The 27,795-nt window shown below is 37.0% G+C and overlaps 1 protein-coding gene across 8 annotated transcripts in view; it reads right to left on the reverse strand.

Moving 5' to 3' along the window:
* tjp1.S (tight junction protein 1 S homeolog) overlaps nucleotides 1-27,795 on the reverse strand; it is a 247,470-nt gene that overhangs the window by 32,273 nt on the left and 187,402 nt on the right. For all 8 annotated transcript variants that reach the window (XM_041586751.1, XM_041586748.1, XM_041586747.1 and 5 more), the window contains 7 exons: nucleotides 21,542-21,598; nucleotides 12,252-12,376; nucleotides 9,045-9,147; nucleotides 7,297-7,576; nucleotides 5,095-5,198; nucleotides 3,538-3,706; nucleotides 2,281-2,425 (listed from right to left, as the gene is read on the reverse strand). In XM_041586751.1, the coding sequence (XP_041442685.1) occupies nucleotides 2,281-2,425; nucleotides 3,538-3,706; nucleotides 5,095-5,198; nucleotides 7,297-7,576; nucleotides 9,045-9,147; nucleotides 12,252-12,376; nucleotides 21,542-21,598 (983 nt within the window). The remainder of the gene's footprint in view (nucleotides 1-2,280; nucleotides 2,426-3,537; nucleotides 3,707-5,094; nucleotides 5,199-7,296; nucleotides 7,577-9,044; nucleotides 9,148-12,251; nucleotides 12,377-21,541; nucleotides 21,599-27,795) is intronic.

Here is a 27,795-nt window from a genome sequence, read left to right on the forward strand (position 1 = left end):
TAGAAGTTTGGTACTGAAGCACTGCTATAGTAAAAAATAGAATAAAAAGTTTTCAGTTGTATAACCATCTCGTTTCACATATAACACCAGGGATTTCAGTTTTTAACAACAACTTAAAACCACACATACACATCATAGCTCCTTTTAAAGGAACAGTACCATCAAAAAAATTAAAAGTAATAAAAATATAATGCAGTGTTGCCCTGCACTAGTAAAACTGCTGTGTTTGCTTCAGAAACACTACTATTGTTTATATAAATAAGCTGCTGTGTAGCAATGGGGGCAGTCATTCAAAGGAGAAAAGGCTCAGGTTACACAGCAGATCGCAGATAAGTTCTGTAGAACATAATGGTGTTATCTGTTATCCACTATTTAACCTGTGCCATATAGCCTTTTTTCAATTTCCACTATTGCTACACAGCAGTTTGAAGCAAACCATTCTGTTTTACCAGTGCAGAGCAACCATACATGATATTTTCATTACTTTAAAACACTTTGTTCCTGTTCCTTTAACCCTACTCATGCATATCCATTATTTAATTTTCAAACAAAGATTAAACACATTTTGTTACTGGTGTTCATTTTATAACTGCCTATAACTGAATTTTATACTAAAATGTTACCAGCATTATCCATACTTCGTAAAACTAAATTCCAATTACTAGTCTGTGTCATACTGACTTCACTATACTTTCTGCCATGGCTACATCATCTGCCACTTTGGGCTTGGGCCTCGGTTCTTTTGCCAACACTGGGCAAATTTGTACCAGAGCAGTAACTGCGTACTGATCATTTTGGTCAGACAGCTGCAGGTAGAACAATAAAAGCAGGAATTTGATTGCTTGCAGCAGGTTAAAATTTGCCCAGTGTTAGTAAATGAGCCAGAGTGTCTCTAGCATAATGGTCTTGTGTTCAGGCATAATGGTTGCAGCAGCAGCAGGGAGAGAAGTCAAGCAGGAGTTCAATAAAGGTTTATAATGGACAGCTAGTTTCACTTTAAAAAGTATGTATTATATTCTGGACCCTATATAAGTACAGAAGAGGTTCACAGAAGCTGGAAGTAGAACAATTTTCAATCAGGATAAAATATGGCTGAAATGCCAACAAGTTAAGAGGAAGGAACAGACACAGAGACAGATGCTAGGGAAACAATAACCAGCAGAACAGAAAGACACATACCAATTTAACATGTAACAGCACCATCTACTGATCTTACATTAAAGGAGAACTAAACCCTAAAAATGAATGTGGCTACAAATGGCATATTTTATATAATGACCTTATCGCAAAGTTTAAATTTTCAGCTTCTTAATAGCAGCAATAATCCAGGACTTTAAACTTGTCACAGGGGGTCACCATCTTAAAAAGTGTCTGCGACACTCACATGCTCAGTGGTCTCTGAGCAGCTGTTGAGAAGCTAAGATTAGGGGCTGTCGCAAATTATCAAAAAGAAAATGAGATTGGCCTGTAATATAATATGATGCTACAAGTAAGGATTTGGATTCGGAACGGGATTTGGCCTTTTTTTTTTTTTTAGCAGGATTTTAATTCAGCTGAATCCTTCTGGCCGGCCGAACAGAATCGGGATCCTAATTAACATATGCAAATTAGGGGAGGGGTGGGAAATCATGTGACTTTTTGTCACAAAACATATGCATATTGCACATGCAAATTAGGATTTGGTTCGATATTTAGCCAAATCTTTCGTGAAGCTACAAGGCATTTTATTTTATGATACTAGTTCACTGGTTTCTGTACTGCCATGTAGTAATTATCTGTATTAATTACTCATCAGCCTTGATTTTGTGGCATTTGTATTCTATGTGTACTGTATATTTTGAGTTGGTCCCTAAGCTCAGTAAGTGACAGCAGCATAGAGCATGTGCAGTGAATCAGTATAAAAGAAGATGGGGAGCTACTGGGGCATCATTGGAGACACAGATCTTCCCTGCTAAAGGACTGTGGTTCCCTTGGGCTGGTACAGAAGCCCAAAACATAATGTACAACATTTTTAGCCTACGTCTACAGTTAAGCTTTAGTTCACCTTTAACAGTCAATACATAATAGTATGAATACAGCTAAAAAGGGTTTAAAAAGTGTTAGACACATTTGTGCGAAACTTCGTGCAGTCAGAGCATTAGCTCTCATTCGAACTACTCCTGCAGTGATACAAGAAAATGAAATGCTTCCAGCTGAAGAAACATTCTGCTGGTATTTGCTGCAATTTAGAAGTCTATTTGGAAATCTATCAGCTAACACATTAACCAAAAGCATTATCACCTGCTGTTGCTGTGCTGTTGTGGAGAATGTCTGGAATGGTCCGAAGGCTCTGACCTCTGGTCCGGTGACCGTGAGCGGCTGCGCCGAGGTTTATCATGTGAACGGTTGGAATGATCTGATGTTAGCGACTGAATTTCTGAAATGTCTGTTAAAGAAATGATTACAGTTAATGGATCAAGGATAGTTAAAAAGACGATAAATTTGCCTTGTCCGATTATGTATATTGATATTTTCAAAGTAAATGTAAAAGTTGGTATAAAGTTATGCAATTTTTTTTTAGGGGGGGATTTAAAAATTAATTCAGGGTTAAATCCACACTATCTTCTCTGTCTAGTCGACTTAAAAGAGAAGGAAAGGCTAAAATGAAGTATGCTTTATCAGAAAGGTCTATATAAATACAACAGTAAACGCTCTAAGTAATTCTGCTCCGAGTTCTCTGTCAAAAGAAATACTGCATTTCTTTCCTTATATCGTGTACTCATTGGATTCTGTGTCAGACTTCCTGTTTACAGCATAAACTTCTAGGACTAGGGCTTGAGCATGCTCAGTTTGCTCCTCTCTCTCCCCCTGCTGTAATCTGAGCCCAGTGCTATGAGAAGGCGGGGAGAGACTCAGGCAGGAAGTGATGTCACACTGAGCTAATTTGGCAGCTGCTATCCTCAACAAACAGCGAGAGCTTTTAGAGGTTTACTCAGCTATGGTAAAGCATTCTGCAGACTAAATATAGTGTTATAGCTTTTACTATTGTTGCTAATCTATTGGCAAAAAACTGCTTTGGTAGCTTTCCTTCTCCTTTAATAATGATCTTAAATGTTATGATAGCTGCTGCAGACCATGGACTAGGACCAATGTGGAGGGTTGCAGCTGCATTCTTTAAAACAAAACAATGGGAGGGAGGACTACTGACTGGAGATGCCTGCTACACGGGGAATTAAACATTGGACCATCGCTGCAGGAGCTGTCAAAGAAAAAGCTTTTAAGGCCACATTTTGCCAAAGATAATTTTTAAAAATGTAAGCACATTACCGATGTGCTCAGGGGAACGCTGTCTGCATATATACTATAATTTGTACTGACTTATAACTCCACTTTAAAGAAAAAAGTATTTATTAGCATTACCTGAATATATGAATGGTAATGCATACAGGCTTCCTGCAAATTAGCCAGTTACACATTTTTAACAGTTTATTGATATAGCTATGTATTTTCACAAGCACTTTTCACCTTTACCTTCTATAGTTTTGATTTTGGACTTACCATCTCTTTCTGAGGCGTTTGCAGAATGTAGACTGTCATCTAGATCTGGGACATTAAGTAGAGTTGCTCTTTCATCTCTTTGAACTACCATTTTTAATTTGCCCTTCGACCTTTCTATTAATGTTTTTGCATCAGCCAAAGACATGTTTTCTGTGACTGTGCCATTAATCTGAAAGAGAACAACGAGGGGATTGTAGATTATTCATTTATATATATATTTATTTATTTTTTTAGATAAGAGACTGGAATATAAATAGGAAAGGGCCTGAGTAATAAAATGTAGCAATAGCAATACATTTGTAGCCTTACAGAGCACTTGTTTTTTAGAGGGGGTCACTGACCCCCATTTGAAAGCTGGAAGGAGTCAGAAGAAAAAGGCAAATCATTCTAAAACTAAATAATGAAGAACAATTAAAAGATTACTTAGAATTGGCCATTCTGTAACATACTTCTATGTCTAGCCCCATGTCAGATTTCAAAATAGAATATAAAAAAAATTGTTTTGAGAACTGGATTTCAGTGCAGAATTCTGCTGGAGCAGCACTATTAACGAATGCGTTTTGAAAAAAACATGACAGTATCACTTTGAGTATTCACAGGGAACACAAGCCCTACAAGTCATTTCTTTGTCCCTGCAGATTTGTAAGGCTACTGCATTTTATACATTTAAATATCAAGTAAATGTTACCCTGCACCTGTAAGAAATTGCAACTTTGCTTCAGAAACATTTAAAAAGTTTATATAAATAAGCAGCAGTGTAAGCAGTGTAGCTAGGGGAGCAGCCATTGAACCTATTTAAACAGCAGATACGCTCTGTAAAATACAATGATTTTAGTTCTTATACAGGAAGATAAATTGGTGAAATGCCATTCATGCTGCTCTACTGGGCTATAGAACGCATGCTTTCTTATATAAAACAAGACATTTGTTACCATGAATTACATTTTAGGTGTTGCATCAACAAAAATTTGTTTTTGTGGGTTATTTACTAAACTCAATTCGAGAAAGCCCGAATCCAAAAATTAGCCATCTCAGACCTGTCAAGGTGTGAGGCACATTTCCCAAATTGAAGTTATTGTGGTCGGTGCTGGGTTTAGCCTGAAAATCCGACTATTTTGGGGTATTTGGCAAAAAGTTGATAAAACCGAGCAATGCAGGGAAAAAAGCCTGTATTGTATAGAGTTTTTTCAGGATCAGATTAAATTGAGTTATTTTATTTATAAATGAGCCAAAATTTGTCATTGGAGTTTGGTCGAGTTTTTTTTTATTAAAATTATGAGAAGCTTGGATTTTAGTAAATAACCCCCAAAATGTAAAACTTAATATTTCCAATTTTGTATCCAAAAGCGTACATCTTTAGTATAAAATGCATCTCATACTGCTGATGATATATCCTGTATGTTTACACTCACGAGTCTGAGTTGTTATGTATTGTTGTAAGACACAGAACGATCATAAACTACACATAGGTTATATACATCCACTTTCTATCTCTCTACCATTTCCACAAAATGTCTCAAGTGTCTGTGAGTATTAGGAATTATTCAATCATCCTACCTTAAGCACCACGTCTCCTTCTTGAATATTTCCATCTCTTGCAGCAAGACTGTCTTGGGAAATTTCTTTTACAAATATGTGGCTAGCCAACCTTAAACCATATTCTGTAGAAATAAATGACACAAAAAAGTGAAATCACACATTTATCCTAGTTTTATAATTGTACAAGGATTCTTTAGGATATATGTGCTGCGAATACCAATGGAATAAAATGTGGCATGTTTGTATCAGTAAAATGAGAACTTTAATCAATTAAATGTATGGTGTACCTTTTTAGGGGTATACTGTGTGAGTCCAGAGGTAAGGCAGACCAGTAAAACTGATGAAACAAGGTGTTGAAGTTGTGAGCTTTCCTATCTCCAACACTGCCAAACCCTTTCTCTGTGGTAAGAGTCCTTGCACTGTTAGTGGCTCTGGGTTACTTACTCAGAAGCACTGCAACATATCTGACAGAGTGGAAAGGGAAGTGGTTACATCTCCTAATACGTAAATCATCAAATACTGTGGGTCAGTGTTGTCATCTGATCAACAAACGAGAAATCTTTGCCTGGTAGATTACCTTTTATTTAGAGGCAAAAACCTATAAAAAAAGAGTTATGTCAGAGCTGCACTCTAATTAGCTCTGATGCATATTGGTTTCAGTACAGCCATGCAATGTACAGTGGAGAAAATTATTTTCAAGAAAAATATATGCGTATGAAATACGTATGCAGCATCAACAGTTATTGCTGCTGATTATAAAAGGGGAACTATCGCAGAAATGAAAATAAGATGTTTTCTACATACAATCAAAAGTTTTGTACTGTTTCTGAAATAATCAAGTTTATGTTCACTATCCCTGTCTCAGCACCTGTTTCTCTTCATTCTCTTTTCATGCAGGAGTTGGGTGTCAAATAGTCCTTGAAAGTGAGATCTAATATATCTTATAGGGGGGGCTCCTTTTTCCTAGAAGATGTATTAGAGCTCACTCAATTAAAATCCCCAGATGCAGAATTTATGCAAATGGAAGTTATTTTGTTAGCTTTTGTTTGTACTGGAATCAGTTATTTAAATGAGCTCTTATTCATATATATTGGATCTAACTGTCAATGAATAACTGACAGCCAACTGCTGCTTGAAGACAGAAAAAGAGAAAATTGCTGAGAGAGAAATAATGAAGATAAACGTGATTATATCAGAGAGATGTAGAATATTTGATTATATTTAGAAAACTTCTTATTTCAGTATGCCGAAGCTAATATTAAATTTACATTTTCGCGATAGTTCCCCTTTAAGTAACCATTCAGGATTTGGAATTCAATTAGCAGGCAAAGTTTTCTCCTGTTCGTACCAGCTTGCAGCCTAAAATAATATAGGCTTAACCACTGAACAACAGTTATTGAAGACAAGTGAATTTAATTACATAGTAATTTAACATTTCACGGATCAATAATCCATCAGTAAGCAACCTAGAGCCACTGAACATGTGCAAGGTGACTGGGCATAGGCGTGGGGACACAGATTTTTTAATTGTACTGGACTCCTGCAGCTTTTAGCATGTACAGTATAATAAACCCCTATACATTAGGCATGTTATCCTAATTCTTCTTATTAGAGCTTCTTAATAAGGGTTCAAGCAATTCACTACTCCTGCTGGAAGGAGAACCATCCCTGACTATTGGTCAGTATTAATTATAAAGCAGTTTAAGGTCGACATGGGTTAACTGCACACAGAGGAAACAATAGGCACAACAAATCCTATGTGTCTGCTGCTGAGCCAAATACACTACAGTTTGTTTACCTCTAAAAAGACAAAAGCAATTTTTTTTAATTCAGTAACAAAGTCCATTTAAATATGGGGTTCCCAAATTGTGGACATCCTTTAATTATTTTTTTACACACCAACACTATTGAAGAGGTTTATCAACGAATGAAATGGGATTCCAAAAGTTTGCTGGCATTTTGCCAGCTTGACTTCCATTCTTGTCAATATCCAAAATATATATTGCACAGCATATATATATTCCCTCTTTGTGAATCATTGAAATCTTTTTTACACAATAAAGCTGGGAATGATTAATAAAAAAGGTAAACATCCCAAAGGTAACCATCATTACTACTAGAAAAAAAACAAGCCTTTCTGCAGTTTCAAATTGGTAATGAACACTGATGAATACTTAGTATGTATTATACAAATAAGGGAAGAAAGGAGGGGATGAGTACCTTCATTTTTTCTAGATTTCACCAAGGTCACTTTGGTAGGTTTAGAAGGTTGATTGGAAGAAACAGATCTTCTATCAGATCTTGGTGATAAACTTCTGTCCCTGCTTGCACTTCTGTCCCTCACCCAGCTTTTCTCACTTCTCCTGCTGGTTCCAGGACCACTGTGGGCACTTCTCTGGTCAGGCACATCCTCCTCATAACTGTCCTCTTCATTCCCAGATACTGGGTCTGGTTCAGAACGAACTACTGGAAGTTGCACTTTTTTCTTCCGCCTAATTGTCTATATTAAGTTGATCACAGGAGAGTATTTTACAGAACAGAAAATAGAACAAAACTTACGTAAACACAAGTGGTCAATTCTGGGCAAACTGCGAACATGCAAAAGAATGTAATAGAGCAACAACATTTTGGACCTTACCATAAGCCAATCATAATTCTTTGTTGTTGCATTAATCATAAAAAAAAAAAATCTAAAAACCTCAAAAAAGAATTTTGGAGTTCCATGAACTACTTCGCATTTGGCCTTATATACACTTTGGTTTGGTTTGTATTTTTGTTTGTTTGTATTTTTCACTTGCTGAAGACGGCTTGAGTTTTGAGCCGAAACGTTGAAATAAACTTATATTATTTTCTACACGTTGATTAAGTCCTGAGAGTGTGGTTCTTTTTTGAATTTATATATATATATATATATATATATATATTTATATATATATATATTTTCACCGGAAATCCGCACCAAATTTAATGTAGTCCAATGGTAGAAAGCACTCCTCGATTTTCATAAAAACGTTGTTCACTTTGAATGAAAACCGTTATTCACGTTTTTATGAAAATCGTGTGCCATGAAGTGTAATTTTTGTAATAATTTTTTTGTAAAACTTTTTGATAATTTTTTATACACTGATAGGGTTTAATTGGGCATTTTTTTATGCTAAATTCATTATACTGTATACACAAATGACTGTATACCATTGTGCTATACCTTAATGTCATGATATAGGAACAGGTAGCAGCTGACACATTTGGGGTTAATAGTTTCAGGTAAATCTTGGGATGTCTCTGTAACCCCGTGTGGGGTGATGCACCGGTTAATATAACCACACATTATTTTTTGATCAATAATGACATTAAATGTCAGGTTGCTAAGGGGGAGGTACTAAGCAACAATAGCCAATTGATTATGTGGTCCCGTTTAGAGTTCTGCACTGATCACGCTGCAATACAATATAGACAGCATTTTATATACCGCTATGGAGAGAGCATGAAACCAGACCTTCTACCTGCACTCATATTTGTTATTTTGTAACATTATCAGTATTTCCTAGTATTTTGATAAATTTAAATAGTTGCGAGTGAGATTAACAACTATTACAAACTTAGTTTTTAAGTATCCTCCTCTCTTAAACAAGGGGTGTTTTAACAGTGATATGATTATCTGTATTTCTTAATGTTTAGTATTGATGTATTTTGAGTTATGCTATTGGATGCATTGTGATGATGACAAGGATGTATTTAATGCATTTTTCATTGTCTGTTGTTACTTTGAGAAAGGCCTGAGAGTGCGGACCTTCTTTACTGATTTTATATATATATATATATATATAATTATTAACATGTATTTATTTAGCACCGACATATTTCGCAGCGCATAGACATGCACCACTATTTTAACACTTATATGACCCAGCTTATTTGTAATTGTTGGTTTTATTACAGATATATGGCAGGCATTACAGTCAACTTACAATTTTGGCATTTTTTCCACTTTTCCTCAACTGCTGAACAGCAAAGGCATGCTCGACATTATCCATAGAAACCCCATTGACCATTGCAACACGGTCATTTTCCCTAGGAAATTTATAAACATAGAAATTATAAAAATTCAGAACTTGATAAATTATTGCCAACCAAGCCTACAGAATTCAATAAAAGAGTATGTAACACAGATGAAATTGCAACAGCTGATTGCTCTAAGTGCCTCGTATACGAGCAAAATTACTTATATCCTGGATAGCAGTAATTCCATTATTGTACACTAAAAAATAAATATAAACTGCAATATAATGATGCCAACTTAAAGGGGACCTGTCACCTTGATAAATCCAAATCCTGGTGTTACTCAAGCAAAATAAACCAAGTACACTATAAAAATTATTTCAACCTTGTTTTTTTAGCCTTGGAATTCACAATCACATCAAGCAGGCAGGCGCCATTTTGTAGGCAATGTTATTAAAGGGATACTGTCATGGGGAAAAAAAAATTTCAAAATGAATCAGTTAATAGTGCTGCTCCAGCAGAATTCTGCACTGAAATACATTTCTCAAAAGAGCAAACAGATTTTTTTATATTCAATTTTGAAATCTGACATGGGGCTAGACATATTGTCAATTTCCCCGCTGCCCCAAGTCATGTGACTTGTGCTCTGATAAACTTCAATCACTCTTTACTGCTGTACTGCAAGTAAGAGTGATATCACCCCCTCCCTTCCCCCCCCCAGCAGCCAAACAAAAGAACAATGGGAAGGTAACCAGATAGCAGCTCCCTAACACAAGATAACAGCTGCCTGGTAGATCTAAGAACAACACTCAATAGTAAAAACCCATGTCCCACTGAGACACATTCAGTTACATTGAGAAGGAAAAACAGCAGCCTGCCAGAAAGCATTTCTCTCTTAAAGTGCAGGCACAAGTCACATGACTTGGGGCAGCTGGGAAATTGACAAAATGTCTAGCCCCATGTCAGATTTCAAAATTGAATATAAAAAAATCTGTTTACTCTTTTGAGAAATGGATTTCGGTGTATAATTCTGCTGGAGTAGCACTATTAACTGGTGCGTTTTGAAAAAAACATGTTTTCCAATGACAGGATCCCTTTAAGGCAGGCTTTGCATCACGCCAAAATCTTGTTTATGTGCCAGAATGGGGCACCGGAGACCATGTACTTGCGACACAATTAGAATGTGAGGAGGAATGCGAGTAGTGCAGTTACATCTAGGATATGCAAAATGGAAAGTGAAAGTAATTGCCTTTCGCTATCTCTATGCCTGAGACATAGAAGAGGGGCATGCAATATAACATTGACAGGTTAGACTTTTCAATGAGTTTATAAGAGATATAGATGTTTTAATTAAAAAAAATTAGCATTTCATGTTTTATTTAAAAATGACTTATTATACAGCTTTTTTATGTCTGGGTGACCCGTCCCCTTTAAATGAATTGTTTGGTGTGTTATATAATTTCTTCTTTAAAGGATAGAAATATTGCAAACTTGTTGTGAAGCATCTAATGACAAGACAAAAATTCCTCTTCCAGCTTCTGCAAATGTGTTAATGTTACATTCATACATTTTCAGCTGGCAGTGCTAATGTATTTAAAATAAAACAAAGTGTAAATTGGAAGTGTATATATTTCACAGTAACACCTATTTTTTATGATTTCTCTTTAACTTCTTATATGGTTGCAAAGATTTTGTTTCAGTCCTTCAAAGCAAAGGAAACCCTGGTTTACAGTTTTTGGATGAGAAAATACCTTTTGCTCAGAATAATGCAGTAATGATTAATATTGTACAGCTATAGATTCAACATATTGCCAAAACCATTAGCCAGTACATTTGAGGAAATCATCCTTCCTTCCAGACTAAGTAAAATCATTATACCACAATCTTAATGCAAAGGGCAAGCTAGCCAAGTTAACATTAATGTTAATGGAAGAGCACCAGAACACATTAGTGATAGCAAAGCATAAAGTAACATCATCACCCCAGGGTGCATGTATTGGTGTGCATTTGTAACTGGTACCCAGCATGCCAAGGCTCAACGCAGTGCTATTTACCATACACATAAGAGGGAATTTAATCCCACAATGAATCCTAGAGGGTATGTGGGTGGAAAAAGGGGAAGTAGTATGAGGGGGTGAAATTGAAGCTATATAGAGCTACTGCCCATTAGATGTCACATGAAATAATAAATAAAGTATATAATAAAGTAAAGCCTTTTCTATTAGGCCTTTAGATCGACTTTAAAGAAACTACAACGTATCCGACATTATCCCGATCAATTACAGTTTTAGAAAACAACCATTGTAATGCCTTTTCCAGTAAAGTAAAACAAGGGTACTACCTTGTCTGTTGACTTGAAAGTTATTGCTTGGCAGAAGCAACCGTGTTGTACTATAGTTCATGATAATTTGGCCACTGGAGGGCACCGAATCACTAGTCTCTTTGATTTTGTCTCATCTGAACAATCCTAGGAGTAAACCCTATGCTAAAGATAAATTCTAATCAACATATATGCAGTTAATGTGTCAGTCTCATAATTCTAAGGGGCAGATTTAATAAGGGTCGAAACTCTCAAATTCGAATTGTGAATTATCCAAACTAGGGTTTTAATTTGAATTCAAATTTTGAGATTTAACCTACTCTGGCCCTTTAAGAACTCGAATTAGACTATTCGGCATCTAAAACCTGACAAATTACTGTATAAGTTAATGGGAGAGGTCCAGGGATCAATTTGGTGATGTTTGCAGCCTTCCTGACATTCGAGTTTTTTTAAATTCTTATCAAGTTTTTCTAATTCGAATCGAGTTCCATTCGAGTTTACGGGTCAGAGCAGAGAAAATTTGATTTTATTAATAAATTTTCGATTGGTTGAATTTCAAATTTATGGGAGTTTATGGGAGTTTTAAAAAAACCATCACATGAATTAGAAAATTTGACCCTTGATAAATGTGCCTCTAAATGTGCCTCTAAATGTGCATATTGCAGTGGGCAATGCAAAGTGTGATTTTTAAAAAAGCTGCTCAATAAGGGCTTTGTTTTAAATATTAACAGGCAAACTGCTATACTGGGTATCTTTTTATTGGAATGGTGATATAGGTAGATGCTGACTAATGATTTGGCAAGTAAATACAGTTTTTTTGAATAATGAAGTGTGAAAATACCAAAGAATGACTTACTGCAGCAAACCTTCTGCAGGCCCTCCTTTAAGAACATCAGAGATGACAATAGAGGTTTCCCCACTTTGAAAATGTGGGTTATCTCTGCCTCCAGATATTGCAATGCCAAATCCAAATCCAGGGGCCTGTAGAAATAAAAATAGTTTTAAATACTTGTTTTAGATGTAATGACAGACATAATGGATCTTTGGATGCTGCAACAGAAAATGGTATTTAAATAGCCCAAAGTTTAGAGCAAATGGAGGGGTTTTTTTCCCAGACAAACAAATACGCCTACAAGTAATGCAAAGCAAATTTAAAGTATATTAGGATCATTTGGAAAAGGACTAACATCTGAAACACATAAGAAGGTACAGCAAGGATGCTTAGTAAGGATGAGGTTCTGGAGACATAGAGCACTTGGGAGGGAACGTCACAAGTGAGAAATCACACCTGTATTCTGTTACCCAGAACATTTAAAATGCAGGGAGATGCTGAAACTACTAAAGGGACATTGTAGCTTAAGACAAAAAAAAAAGACCAGTGAACACACTTAGGGAATATTGATACACTATTTAACACATGGCTATTTGATATATGCACTAAATAAATCCTTAAGGCTATGACACACGCAACAAAACAGCAGAAAATTCCTTGTCATAGTTGGTGATAACAATAGCTGGAGTTAAAACACCCAAATTGCAAAATCATGTAAAAATGCCTTTGTACCGGTACATACAGTATTTACATGCTATTTAATTGTTTTAGCTACAGCTATTCTCAGCACCCACTATGTCAAGGAGTTTTTTTGGAATTTTGTCACTAAAACAAAACAAGTTGTAGAAAGCGACATGTCCGTCATGACCTTATATGTTATGATTTTCATGGTTGGTGACTGTTTTTCTGTCCATGGACCGGTATTAATTTTACATGTATCTGTGAGACACATACTCTAAGTTTAAGAATAAGACAGGATGGTATCCGGATACTTTGGTCACCTAGTATATAGTGAAGTACCCCCTATTGTAAAATATAAGGACAGTATAAGTTTTTAAACAGGTCATGGAACTCCGAGGTGACGTCTAATATCCTCATATTTATATGAGAGGTTACTTTATTTCTTTATTTATGACACATAAGATTCAGTGAGTCATGTGACAGAAATTACATCTCTGAGCTCCAACTATAAACAGACCATTTATAAGGATATAATACACAAAAGCCATGAATATCTTGTAAATTATATCCTTATAAACGGTGAGTAGTGATGTCATCAGTTATAAACGGTGAGTAGTGATGTAATTTCTGTCACATGACTAAAATTTGTGTATTATAATAAATAAAGTACCCCCAGTTGTAAAATATGAGGATATTAGAAGTTACCTCGGAGTTCCATGACCTGTATAAAAACACTCGGCCTTCGGCCTCGTGTTTTTATAGGGTCATGAAACTCCTCGGTAACTTATAATATCCTTATATTTTACAAGAGGGGGTACTTTATTCACTATATCATTTACAGGATATTCATGGTTGTTGCGTATCATAATTATACATATATAGTCAATAATTCTGTGCAGTTTCTGGAACATTCAAGCCCACTACATGTAGGCTTTGCATCAGTCATTTTTGAGTGCTGATTATGTATTAGTTACTGAGGAAAAAGGTGTGTAAAACTGAATTAGTTAAAAATGGTATGAGCTATCATATCAAGCCTTGAACATTAGTCAGCAAAAATGGGAGCGCAGCAGGAATCTTTGGTAGTGAAGAACATTTCCGCTAGGGCCACGGCGTTTGCGTATTCTGACAATCTGCCTAACTGATAAGCATAAGACAACACTGGTACATTAATAAAAGGGTTTCACTTTTCTTGCTGTCAATTTCTCTAGTCTATGATCGTATCACTTAAGAATTGCTTCTTTTTATTTTTTACAATAAGAATATGTGGCAACTGATATTTACTCAACTGAACACAGTATCGGACTGGGACACCAGGGGCCCACCCAAAAACCTTAGACCAGGGGCCCACTCTCAGTACTATTATAATTCCTCTCTTCGCGCAACCTCTTTTCTGCTAGTCTCTTTTCTTTACATACTATAATCTATTATTCAATCGTTTTCGTTTCTTTGGTCTCATAGAAATAGGTAATGGCCATGAAATATGCCAAATGTTTTGAAGCACAAGGGCCCACTGACATCTGGGCCCACTGACATCTGGGCCCACTGACATCTGGGCCCACTGACATCTGGGCCCACTGGGAGTTTTCCTGGTATCCATGTGGGCCAGTCCAACACTGACTAAACACATAATGTGTTTATTCATGAATAGATATTGATGATGTGTTATTATGATCATTGTTATTTTCCTGGAAAAATTTCTCAATAAAAATTATTGAAACCTATTCATGAATAGAAGTGATAAACGTTAAGGATATATACCATGCAGTTTCATTGGCTGATGACACTTTGTGAAATTTTTCCTGGTTGTATCCAAATTCAGATGTCAATTTTTAATTTATCGAAATCAATCTGTAAGTAAAACATAACTTTTTTTGAATGTATTCTACACTAGTCTTTGACAAGGATGGTACAAGTATGGGACCTGTTATCCAAAATGTTCAGAAACTGGGGTTTTCCGTATAATGGATCTTTCCGTAATTGGGATCTTCATACCTTAAGTCTCCATTTTATCCAAATAATCGAAATTTTTAAGAGCGAATTCCCTTTTTTCTCTGTTATAATAAAATAGTACTTATTGGAAACAAAACCATTCTACTGGGTATATTTACTGTTTACATGATTTTCTAGTAGACTTAGGGCATGAAGATCCAAGTTACGGAAAGATCCATTATCCGGGAAAACCCCAGGTCCAGAGCATTCTGGATAAAAGGTCCCATAACTGTGCTGTTTTTTTTATTACAGAGAAAAGGGAAATCATTTTCAAAAATTTGGATTTTTTTCGAGTCTATAAGAGATAGTGATTCTGTAATTCAGAGCTTTCTGGATAATGGGTTTCTGTATAACAGATCCCATACCTGTACTTTGCTTTTTGAAACATGCATGAATGCTTACAATGTGGCTGGTACTTAGTCATTATATAGAACAATGCTGTCCAACTTCTGTGGTACCGAGGGCCGAAATGTTTCCAGCCTACATAGTGGAGGGCAAATAATGGAAGCCAGTGTTGACCACTCCCTGTTTTTAAACCACACCCACTTGAAACCACACGCATGTTACCACAAGATCATGTCTACATTAAGTGTGGTAACACACCAAAAAACCAAATGGTTGGTGCTCACTGCAGGGATATCACTTATAACTCTTATGGGAAAAAAGTTGTCATATTAAGAGATACCCTTAAATCCATATACCTCCTCATCCCCTTGGATAACACAGCACCCCAGCACATGATTAAACACCTTAGGGGCCCCTAAAAATCATTTATTTTCAAATGCTAACAAACCCCCAGGCAGAGCAGGGCACACGCAGGCAGAGTATGACACAGTCAGAGCAGGACACACACAGGGAGCAAAGGGCAGGCAGAAGAGAGCAGGAGACAGGGAAACCCATCAGGACCAGTCTAATATGTACTACATACAGTGACACAGTTCTGGTGTTCCATTAGCATTTTGTATAAAGTGTGAACAATGTGGGCAGTTTCAGTCTTGGTCTCAGGTGTTAACAGTACAGGGTTTTGGGGCGTGAACAACAGAGGTGTCTGAATTTGAGGTTTAAACAATGCAGGGCCCAGTTAATCTCTGTAGTTATACCATTTAAAGTTTACACATGGTAAACAAACACAGCAGGTAGGTGGGGGGCCACACAAGGTGGGGTCGCGGGACGCCAGTTGGACAGCCCTGATATAGAAAAAGAATCTTCCTAGACAATAATTACTAATCTTCCCAACTATTCAAATGTGTATTCTGTGGGAATAACTATAAACAATTCTTCTTTTCTTAAACTTCATGAAAAACAACCAAGGCTTAATGACATACATATAAAGTCTAGACAGAAAATTAAGGCCTGCAAGAGTTACCACAAATTACAGCATTTTTGATTAGTCTACCTTAAAGCATTCCAAGACATTTTAGTTCTTCATGTTTTCAGGTTTTTTGTTTTTTTTTAAATATTTACAATTTTTATCTGCAGCTCTAAGGTTTGATGCTTCAGTTGCAATCTGGTTGCTAGGGTTTAATAATTTAGCAAACAGGCAGACATCTGAAAGTGAAAAATCAATAGGGGGGGACATAAAAAGAGAGATAAAAATAAAATAAAATATCAATAAAATGTAACCTTCAATGCCAATGCAGTAGAACATCCATTTTAAGTTTTTCAGGGGACCAGAAAATAAAAGGTGTAAAATATGGGAAAATGTAAAATTTAGGGACCAAAAAAAACGAAAAACTTAAAACAAGGGGGGGTGTGTGTGTGTGTGTTTTTATAGGGTGGCACACAGCTTCAAAAATCTTACGTAAGTACATACAGCCCTGTATGACAGTCTTTTTGAGAATTATTCTTTCTACACAATGAAAGGTGCAATGACACTACAGGCAGATGTGAATGTCTTATGTTTTAACTGAACCTGGCATATAGCTGTAGAATAGCTGTTAAACAGAATTGCTTTTGCCATATCTTCCTTCATAGAAGCTCTTAAATCTGTTTTGATTATTTTCAGTGCTTGTATTTAAAGTTATTAGGAGTCGTAGTTGGTACATTTTTGGCGAATCCAACTGCACATACCCAAAATTGCATGAAGTAGAGTTACACAGATTAGCCTTTGTTTTAGTAGTGATTAGTCACCCCGGGACAAATCACCTCTTTTTTGGGGCGCCAATCTCCCTGAACTGCCTTCCCCTACCTTCCCACCGGCTAGAAGTGCTTCGGAAAACGAAGTCCCGCAAATGCCATCCCTCTGGCGATTTTTCATTCTAGCCAGCAGGAAGGTAGGGGAAGGCAGTTCAGGGAGATTGTCGCCCCAAAGAAGCAAAATCTGCCCGTGTGCCCTTACTCTTAGTGGTGGTTCCCTGTATGCTCCGTCACTAACATCCTTTGTAGTATGGGTATATATAACAATTAAGCTTTTATTGTGCATCCACATGACTTGTTTCGTGTTTTTGTGGACATATTAAAATGAGTGTTATCTTTAAAATGGTAGAGAATTTGGAAAAAAAATTAAAGAAAACGCATTTCTTCATAAACGATTTTAATCTACATTTAAATTTCATGATTTCAAAGTAGATTAAAATGTCACACTATATAGCAATTCAACTGACATTGACATGCAGATTCCAAAGCAATGCTATGCAAGGGTATTTTTGGGAACTTTTTTGTCACCCTCTGGGAATTTAAAGATCGCATATAGGACTGGTGAAAGCCTACCTAATATTGTAGGTAATGAGGAATAATATATGGCGCTAGTTTTACTTAAAGTGGTGGTTCACCTTTAAGTTAACTTTAAGTATGTTATCAAATGGCTAATTCTAAGCAATTTTCAATTGGTTTTCATTGTTTATTTCTTTTATAGTTTAATTATTTGCTGCCTTCTTCTGACTCTTTCTAGCTTTCAAATGGTGGTCACTGATCCCATCTTAAAAGCAAAAGCTCTATAAGGGTACAAATGTATTTTTCTTGCTACTTTTTATCCCTCATCTTTTTATCCAGGTCCTCTTCTATTCATATTACAGTCTCTTATTCAAAGCAGGGTTGCTAGAGTAATTTGGAACCAAACTGCTGAAATAACAAACTGGAGAGCTGCTGAATAAAATGCTAAATAACCCAAAAAACACAAATAAATATCTAATTGTAAACTGGCTCAGAATATCGCTCTCTACATCATACTAAAAGTTACTTTAGGAGTAAACAACCCATTTAAATTAGCCCCAAAACATATTCCTTTTATATTTAATAGAGCACTGGCAGATTTTTGTTTTTACATAATATGTCTTCTTTAGTTACCCATGGACATTTAGTTTAAAGGAATTGTTCAGAATAAAAACTGGGTAAATAGATAGGCTGTGCAAAATAAAAAATGTTTCTAATAATGCAAAAATGCAATGTATAAAGGCTGGAGTGACTGGATGTCTAACATAATTGCCAGAACACTACTTCCTGCTTTTCAGCTCTTGGTTTCAACTGATTGGTTACCAGGCAGTAACCAATCAGAAACTTGAGGGGGTCATATCTGTTGCTTTTGAATCTGAGCTGTTTGCTAAGGATCAATTGCAAACTCACTGAACAGATATGTACCATGTGGCCCCCCTTCAAGTCACTGGCTAGTTGAGAGTTAGAGAGCTGAAAAGCAGGAAGTAGTGTTCTGGCTATTATGATAGACATTCAGTCACTCCAGCCTTTATACATTATATTTTTGCCTAACTAACTATATTACAAACATTTTTTATTTTGCACAGCCTATCCATTTATCCAGTTTTAATTTTTACACCTGACTGCTCCTTTAAGAATGAACTAAATCTATGATTTTGGGATACGGGCAAACGCAAATACCTCACATAAAAATTAACTAGCCAAATAAAATATTATGAAGCATTTAAATATATGATTACGGGGAGTGTGGTCTAGCCAGTTATGTGGCTAGGCATACTTGTACAGAGCTTCTCTCTTTTCATAGTTTGACTCTATAATCCAGAAGCTAAAATTCTTCAAGTCAACCCCCAACTACTGCTTGGCAAAGCCTACTGCCCTTAACATATGGAGAGCTCTGAGGTTATACAAGATGACTATTACTGAGCTGAAGGGATTTTAATTTTGTGGAATGACACTTTATCTGGAAGCAATATGGCTATGGTTCCGATTTTATAGATTGGGTCAAGTTACTATACTCCTCCTCTAGGGCTAAAGTTGCTACCAACGGCTTGATGTCTGAGCCCTTCTTACTCCACAGAAGGATAAGCCTTATACCCTGGCCATTGAGTCACTGGCAGCCAAATTACATCTGGACGACCAGGTAGTGAGCCTCAGAATAGGGAAAAGAATGGACAAAGAAGGACTGTATGTAGATGATATTGAATCAGTCCCTAGTCTGAGCCCTCAAAATAATTGAGGATATAGAACCATATTCAGTGTTGCTGGACTAAAGCTATATCAAATATCAGATATTTTCTATATCAAAGAGCACCAAGATCATAGGCCCTTACTTAAAGTAAGTAACGCTATCTACCTGGGCATCGTCATTACTAGAAAGCTTCATCATTTTTTGAGATTGTCCTCCCTCTCATAACTTACACAAAATATATGAAGGTAACTTGTAGGAAACTAGCCTTGACAATTGTTTGAAGAATTAAACTTGGTAAAGATGGTGCAACTCCCCAAAACTGTATATGTTTTCATACAGTCCATGGTATGGAAGGAGAAAGGGTATCTGGTGTTTGGGACAGGTACTTGAAATGATATCACATCATTTGAGCAATTATAATTGGAGTATAACCTCCTTAAACATTAGTTGTTTCATTACATGCAACTGCAACATGCCCTGTCCTCACAGTACGCTGATCGGTATCCTACTTTTGTAACCAGCACCTGCATTGCTTGAATTCTATCTGAATACTGGAGCCCAAAGTATGACTACTTGAGTATTTGAAACCACAATGGAAGGTAATGCTGTCAGGCCCGAAAACATATAACTAGCAAATTGCACTCTACCTAGAACTGGATGTTAGCGTTGGACAAAACTTGTAAATCAGGTGATGGCATACTGAGAAATTACTTATAAAACTCTGTTTTTCCTTTAGCCATCACCCAGGACAAGCCTTGTCCCACTGAACAGCCATGGTGTTCCGCATTACCACATAAAAGGAAAAGCTTTTGTACTATGTTTCCACATATTCCGCATTTTTTTATATAGAGTAGTGTGTCCTGATGCACCTGCTAAGGATTCATTCCATGCATTATACATCTGCAATTTTGTATATATAATATGTAGCTACACCGCAAGACGCAATTTAGTAACCCCATGTTAAACAGGCACACAAAGGGTTAAAGTGACAGCGTGCCTTTAAATAAACTCGTTTCATTTTTTAATTCAAAGAAGAAACCCTCATTGTTCTAGCTACAGGCACACAGGATCTCAGCTTGTTTACAAGTACAGCTGCATCCTACACAGTACATGCATTGTAATGAAATGCAGCTTAGCAAATATCCCTAACAAGTTAGTCTGAAACAGCAGTTCCTCTCTGAGTAAGCGGGAAGCATGAAACACCATAGTTGAGCATCAACCATTAACTTGTATGGGATTGTATACCTCACTTTTCAATAAAAGTGCAATGAATAGGTCTTGTGCTGAACATAAGCAGTGGGTCTGGATTATTGGTGATATCAGCCATTTATATGCAATGCATGCATATGGGGGGTTATAATAATATGGGGGCAACAACATTGAGTGCCATGCATAAACTTATACTCGTGGCTTTTAATCACAGTACAAAATGAGGTAGCGCCTATGGGCAACAAATCTTAACTTGCGCCATAACCCTAAGGAAACAAACCTGGAACTGTAATGGCATCTTATTCCATGTATAAATTAATAGAAACCCGTCTATACAAAAGCCCATTATTCAGAAAGTGCTAGAGTCAGTGAAAGCCAGTGCACATGATCAAGATCCACAATAAGAAAGACTAGGCACAAATGTGATTCAGTGAAGAGTTGCAAGGCAGCCATTACTGATAAACAACATCATCAATGGGGGAGGGGGGCAGTTACAGGGGCAGTTACTGTATCCCTTTATCTGAATCACTGAATAAGATATAAGCGGATCTCTGCTACAAAACATGCGCATTGGATCTTAGCCCCAGAAGGAAATGATGGTGGTAAAAACAAAGATGGTGGTTGAAAGATCTTTCAAACAAAGCAGACAATGAATGTAAATAGGTTTTTTATATTAACTTTTGGAAAAAAGTTAATATGCTCTTTATAAAGACCAGCACTGGCAGAATATATACTGATCTTGTTATACAGGTGCCTTTGCTTTGCATTATAAGTGACTATAACTTAAGAGAATAAATGTAAATCAGTGTTTTCTAAAACTACTCAATCTATAGTAATAAGTCAAATCAACTGGAATTGCTGTAGTATAATTTCAAACATCACTTTATACATAAAACAAGAATCAGACAAAACATAAAATTTTCTTTATAGATTGTACACAGCAAACAAGCCATTACACAAGCATCGTTTTCAGTGGAGAAAAAAGGAAAATTACAATTTCCCTTCTTACTTCCTGACATCTGGCTTTTGTCTATTGTTTCCAATAGCAGTACCTATCCTACATTATACAAAGTGATGTAGTCAGCACCAAGCTTACCCTGTGGAGTGTAACTGTTTGCTGTTCCCATATTGCAGTTTCTTCCATTACAGTATTCTAAAAGAAACAAAATAAAGAATCATGGTTAGCAAAGGAGAAATATTATCTATTGCTGGCAAAGTGAAAGTACAAGCTGTGCAACATATAGGATTAAACTAGAAAAATATATGTGCTGCAAGTCAAACTATGCAATTTTACATACTGTAGTTACAGTAATTGCGTTGGAAAAAGGACAAAAGTCTATCAATATCAACCCATACAAATTACAAAAAAAGCTGATTTACTAGAAATAATTTCTTTTTATCCCTACTAGCTTCAACCAAAATATTTTACATTGAAATTTTTGTATGCTACTTACGAATATGTAAAACACATAGGTTGTACTATTTATGTACTACTAGACAACTCTACAAGGGACAATAAAGCCTGTATTAATGTTCAAGTCTTGAGTTGGTATAAACACATGCCTATGCAGTAAAAAAGTGGAACAAAGCATTTATTCTGTACATGAGAAAACTCATAGCAACCCTATGCAGATACACACTAATGGCACAAAATAGTGTAGCTGAGTTGTGAACTGCTAAATTGTAGCAGCACAGTTGCCCACAGTAATTTTTCACTTACCGCAGTCTTGACCAAAATTTAATTATTTCAGTTTTAAAAACAAAAGCAGCCTAATGAAGTTCACACATCCTAATATTATAATTGAATATCAAAATGCACTTATAGAAGTAAAAACTTTTGGGCTGGCCACTGATCCTATAGAATAGATACACTAATAGGGGCAAATAGCCTGTGTTAGCTTATGGTCCACCAGTATAGCATTATCAAAAGCAAAATAAAATAAACCTACAAATATCATGGGCCTTAAGGGAGATGGCATTGCACTACCCACAGGGGACAAAGTGCCTGAAAACACTTCAGTCGTGTAAATGTGTAAATCTGAATACAAAATCAATGGTCTTAACCTGCATGGTCCACAGGCTGCATACACATGTGTAAAGCAAAAGGGAGATTAGTCGCTTGGTGACAAATCTCCTCTTCTTCGGGGCGACTAATCTCCCCAAACTGCCTCCCCTGCCTTTCCGCCGGGTAAAATGTAAATTGCCGGCAGCATGGCACTCAGAGCGACTCGTTTTCCAAAGTCGCCTGACGAGGAAACTTCGGTCGACTTTGTAAAACAAATCACTCCGAGTGCCATCCAGCCGGCGATTTACATTTTACCCGGCGGAAAGGAAGGGGAGGCAGTTCGGGGGAAGATTAGTCGCCCCGAAGAAGAGGAGATTTGTCTCCCTGAATCTGCCTGTGTGCTCTGGCCCTAACAGGTGAGAGAGATGCAAGGGAGGAAGTAGTGTTCTGGCTATTATTTTAGACATCCAGTCACTCCAGCCTTTACACATTACATTGCTGGCCAACTAATTAAAATGAATATATTTTTATTATATTGCAATAACCCAGTTTAATATCTATATTGAAATGTTCCTTTAAGGTTTCTGAAGGGCTCAACTACACAGTGCCTCTTTGAGCTTGCACTTACAGTCTGGACAAAAGTGCATCCTTAGGCTTGTGACACACGGCAGATTCGGGGAGATTTTGTCGCCTGGCGACTAATCGCCTCTTCTTCTGAGTGACAATCTCCCCGAACTGCCTTCGCATGTCTTCCGTCCGCTATAATGAAAAGTTGCCTGTGCTAAAGCACACACGGCGCTTCATTTTCCAAACTCTGGAGAACGAAGAGACGCGTGTGCTTTAGCGCAGGCGACTTTTCATTATAGCGGGCGGGAAGAGATGTGAAGGCAGTTCGGGAAGATATTCGCACAGAAGAGGCAATTAGTCGCCAGGCGACTAAATCTCCCCGAATCTGCCTGCGTGTCACAAGCCTTACAATACAAACAGTACACGAATAAGGTGACAGAACAGGCTTTCTAAACTGCAGCATCTTGTGCAGTTGTTTTTTACTTAATAAAGGAATGCAGTGCTAGAATATGACTGTGAAATATAAACATATATGCATTGTTGAAGAGAACATATTATTAAGAGAACTTGGGTATTGAAGAAGCACCTACATTTCTCCAGCAGTTGTTTAGCTACAATTCCTATCAGCTGCTGCCAGTGCAAGATGACAGTTGGTCAGCAAAAGCTGAGATTGCCCTGGTTGCTTAACAGAGAACTGCATTAGGATTAATGTCAAATAGGACTGAGAGAAGAGCTGGGCTGAAGCATCATATACATATGTGGGTAATTAATTATAGATTTCCATAACATCAACAAATCTGGTGGATCAATTATTATAGCAATTTCTAAAGAAGGGTGACATGGCGCACTGTTTATCTTACTAATGTTAAAATAAGGGAGTATGAGCTGATAAGTGTAACTCTGCTTCATGATGGTAGTGGGAGGCAAAACTTGTGATGAGAAATTAGTCTGAACTTATTAAATGACAGAAAAAAAGTAGAATGGAGACAGAATGGAGCCAATGCAGTATATACCATTATGTTACAGCTGAAAGCTGAACAATTATACAAACAAGGATCAAGGCAGAGTACCTGAGTTTTCAGCAGGTAACTCGATGTGACTATTCCCATATAGAAAGCCCAAGTACCAATATTTTAAGTGTTAGTATAGAGCTGTGACAAACTTGAAAGCTACAGTTTTTAAACATACATAATGTTTAATAAAACCAACTAAATGAAGCATCTCCAAGAATTTATGAAAGACAAAGATGCTATAGAGGTATGCTGTGTAGCACATAGTGTCCTCCTATAAAATACAGGATTTCAGACAAATTTGTCCAATTTTTGTAAAGCCCCACTTACGTCACGTTAAAGTTACTGACATATAAAGCATTTTTGTCCCCCGCTTTACACGTGTACCCAGCTCAAAGTTGGAAAAAAAATGTTTTTTTATGTTTGATAAATGTTCAGCAAATGAATGACCAACCGCTATTCATGATTGAAAGTTTTATCAGTCTTAGGAGCAGTTGCACGAGGACCCATCCAGCGACAGGCTTTTGGCTCAAGTGCAATAAGAATTCATATATGCATTACGGTCAAGGTTGCTGTATCATGTTACTTTGGAATAAAAAAGATATATTGAACTGGATGCTAAATTACATTGTCAGGACTTACATTCAAATGTAATTAATGTAGCTACCCCTGTACCGAGCCAAACACTTTGATCTAATTTCCTCTATAGACCACAGAGATCTGCCTGCAGTTGGATCTAAACTGTGAAACAGCCTTCATCTTGAAAACAACCCAAGCACCTTTTATTGCAAGAGCAATATTTACATTTCTCTTTACATTTCGTGATATTACCAATTGTAAGAAAATGAATCTACTCACGGATGTTGAGTGAGGCCTGTGCTACAGGGCAGATTGCACAGTCCTTTTAGATTCACATACCTGGACCCGGAAGAAAGCTGCATAAGGGACCATTAAGAGCAGCTGATTTAGCACTGTGCAAAAGGGTTGGATCTAAAGCAGAGCAAAGGTATAGTTCGACGCAGATAGTATTAAGATGTATTAAAAGTGAAAAGAAGCAAAGTGGTTCAAGCCAAAAAAGATTTACAGAAAATTACTATTTGGCCATTTCTGGTGAAATTGTACAATCTGAGCCAACCAAGACTTGACCTGCGCAAGTATAGCGATTGCAGGCTTGCCAAAATGGCACAGGACAATTATTCAGATAAGTCCAAACTATATAATATCAAATCAAGTGACAAGCTCTAGCCTGTATGCAGTTCGTTTGTCACAAATATGTTAATGGCCTGTAGAGACCGTTGATAGGTTCCTGTTACCCCGGGCCTCTTTGCCTTGCATAGATGGGTGTCAAATCTTAGCAACACTGTATTCTTATTACAGCTGCATTCTCCCTTTATAAACACTTCCCTTTTCTCACTTTCAGGCAAGGGCACAGAGTTCCTGGCTCTTAGCACTACTCTGTATCTTGAGTTACCGGTGGTCTGTTCTTAACTCTTGCTACTTCTTCCTTGTCTTGTCTGAGAATTCTTGCCTTGCCTTAAATATATCCTTATCCAGTGTGTCATGCCTTACTTTTGTATTCGTGTACCCTGCTTCAGTCTGTCATGTTCTACAGCCGCTCCATCCTGCTAAAGTTTGTTTAGTGTCCAGATATTTGGCTGCCCCACCTTGTTCTAGTCAGTTCTTAGTTCCCCTTTGGAACCTTGCCGTCTCTTGCATGGAAGGCTCATAACATTCTGTTTAAGAAATCCCTTGATGGCCAAGTCACCAAGACACCATAGGCTGCTGATTAGGAAAAGTTAACATGACACTCAAAGTACGACTGTGCGTTACCATCACATAACAGTGTGATCATTGCAAGTAAAACATATAACTCACAATCATCCAAGCTAATCTGGCAAAAATGTGAAAGAAGGCAATCCCATGATTCAGCTGGTTTGTCACGAGTAATATGTTTTGATTGTGGAAATCATAATTTTAGGCAATGGCAATGCATTTTCAGAAGATTTGCTCTACACAGTAACACAGATTTACCGCAAGGGTGTTAAATCTTATCATGTGCCATTGCCCTGTCAGCAGCCAAACTCGGCCTTAATAAGACACGCTTTAGTTTCTACCATAATCTTTTGTCCTAAAATATATCAAAGCATCTTAATATTACATTTCCCAATGCAAGATCTACCCATGGGCTGTGCTTAGGCTGACAGAAAACCCATGTTATCAGATGATCAGGTGGGTTTGAGTTGAATTATGTGCCTTTTTTATTGGGCTCAAGTCTTGTGTGCCCCATTATGGGCCAGTGAATGCATGGCGCCATTTAACTCTTGTTTTTTAAGCTTTTAGTGCTCTAAATTAGTATGTTATTGCATTTCTATAAAAATATTTAAGGCTCAAAGCAAACATTCTTTAGCATGCATAAAAACACAGCCCCCAAGCACGCCAATGCCAAATATGTCTAGTTGTGTTATGACTTGCCGAGGTCAACAGCACACAGCAGAGCAAAAATAACTTTAACATGCTTTCCATTGCAAAGCCAAAGGACTTCAAATTCAAAACATTGCCCCAAACCTATATGTTGCCAAAGTTTGTACCCCACAAAATTCAGGACAACTGACAAATATAGCTTTAAAAAAAATCCTCATAAACACAAAAGTCAGATTCCATCACTATTTTGTATATGTTCCTCAGTACAAAGTCAGGAGTACACCATAAAGGCAAAGAACTCTCTGACTCCGTGGATGTGTACCTTTAAGATGATAATTACTGAGTCAGAGGTCCACATCCACCAAGTACAACAACAAAAAAACTCCTTATCTTAAAGAACTAAACCCTAAAAGCAAATATCACTAGAAACGCTGTATTTTATATACTAAACTTACCACACCAGCCAAAAATTTCAGCTTCCCTATTACAGTAATGAGACTCATTTTCGAAGTTGTATGCGAAAGCGATTAATCTCCCAGAAATGCCTTCCTGCCAGCAAGAATACGAATCGCTGATGGCATACGAATCGCTTCGGATTTTACAAAGCTGCCCGTTTCCTCGTGAGGCAACTTCGGAAGACTTCGGAAATGTATGCCATTTGGGGAGATTTGTCGCTGGGCATCTAATCTCCCTACCTGACACTATCCTTAGGGATCGTTGCAAGTTATCAAGCAGAAAAGGAGGTCTGCCTGTCGTAAAAGCAGGTGCTACAGGGCTGATTATAAAATTCTGATGCAAACTGCCCTGTTTTCTAAGCTGCAATGTAATGACAATCTGAACTGATTAATAATCAGTTAGAAAAAGGCTAAAAATAATTACTTGTAAATCTAATAAAAGGGACTAAGTTTGTTACTGGTCTAATCAGCATCCAGAAAGCATTTACTTGTCATCTGTTCAGAAGGAAAAATATCTTCCTGTGTGCTATGGGTTACTGAACCTGGACAGACCTAGTGCCTTTTATTACATTTAGGGTTTTATGTTTTGGTTTCTGGGTGAACCTAAGGTCACCACAGCAGCAATTCTGAACCTATCATTTTCTACCTATTCACAGAACATTCTCTGGACTGTTCTCAGTAACTTGAGCAAAGGGACCAACTAATAACATACAATATATAAACATTATTAAAATTGCGCTACAAGGCTGACAATGAATTGATTTAGATAATCATTAGATGGCCCCATAGAAACCAGAACATTATGCATCAGAGTTAAAGGGATACTGTCGTGGAAAAACATGTTTTTTACAAAATGTATCAGTTAATAGTGCTACTACAGCAGAATCCTGCA

This window comes from Xenopus laevis, chromosome 3L, assembly GCF_017654675.1.
Source record: "Xenopus laevis strain J_2021 chromosome 3L, Xenopus_laevis_v10.1, whole genome shotgun sequence".
Lineage (NCBI taxonomy): Eukaryota > Metazoa > Chordata > Amphibia > Anura > Pipidae > Xenopus > Xenopus laevis.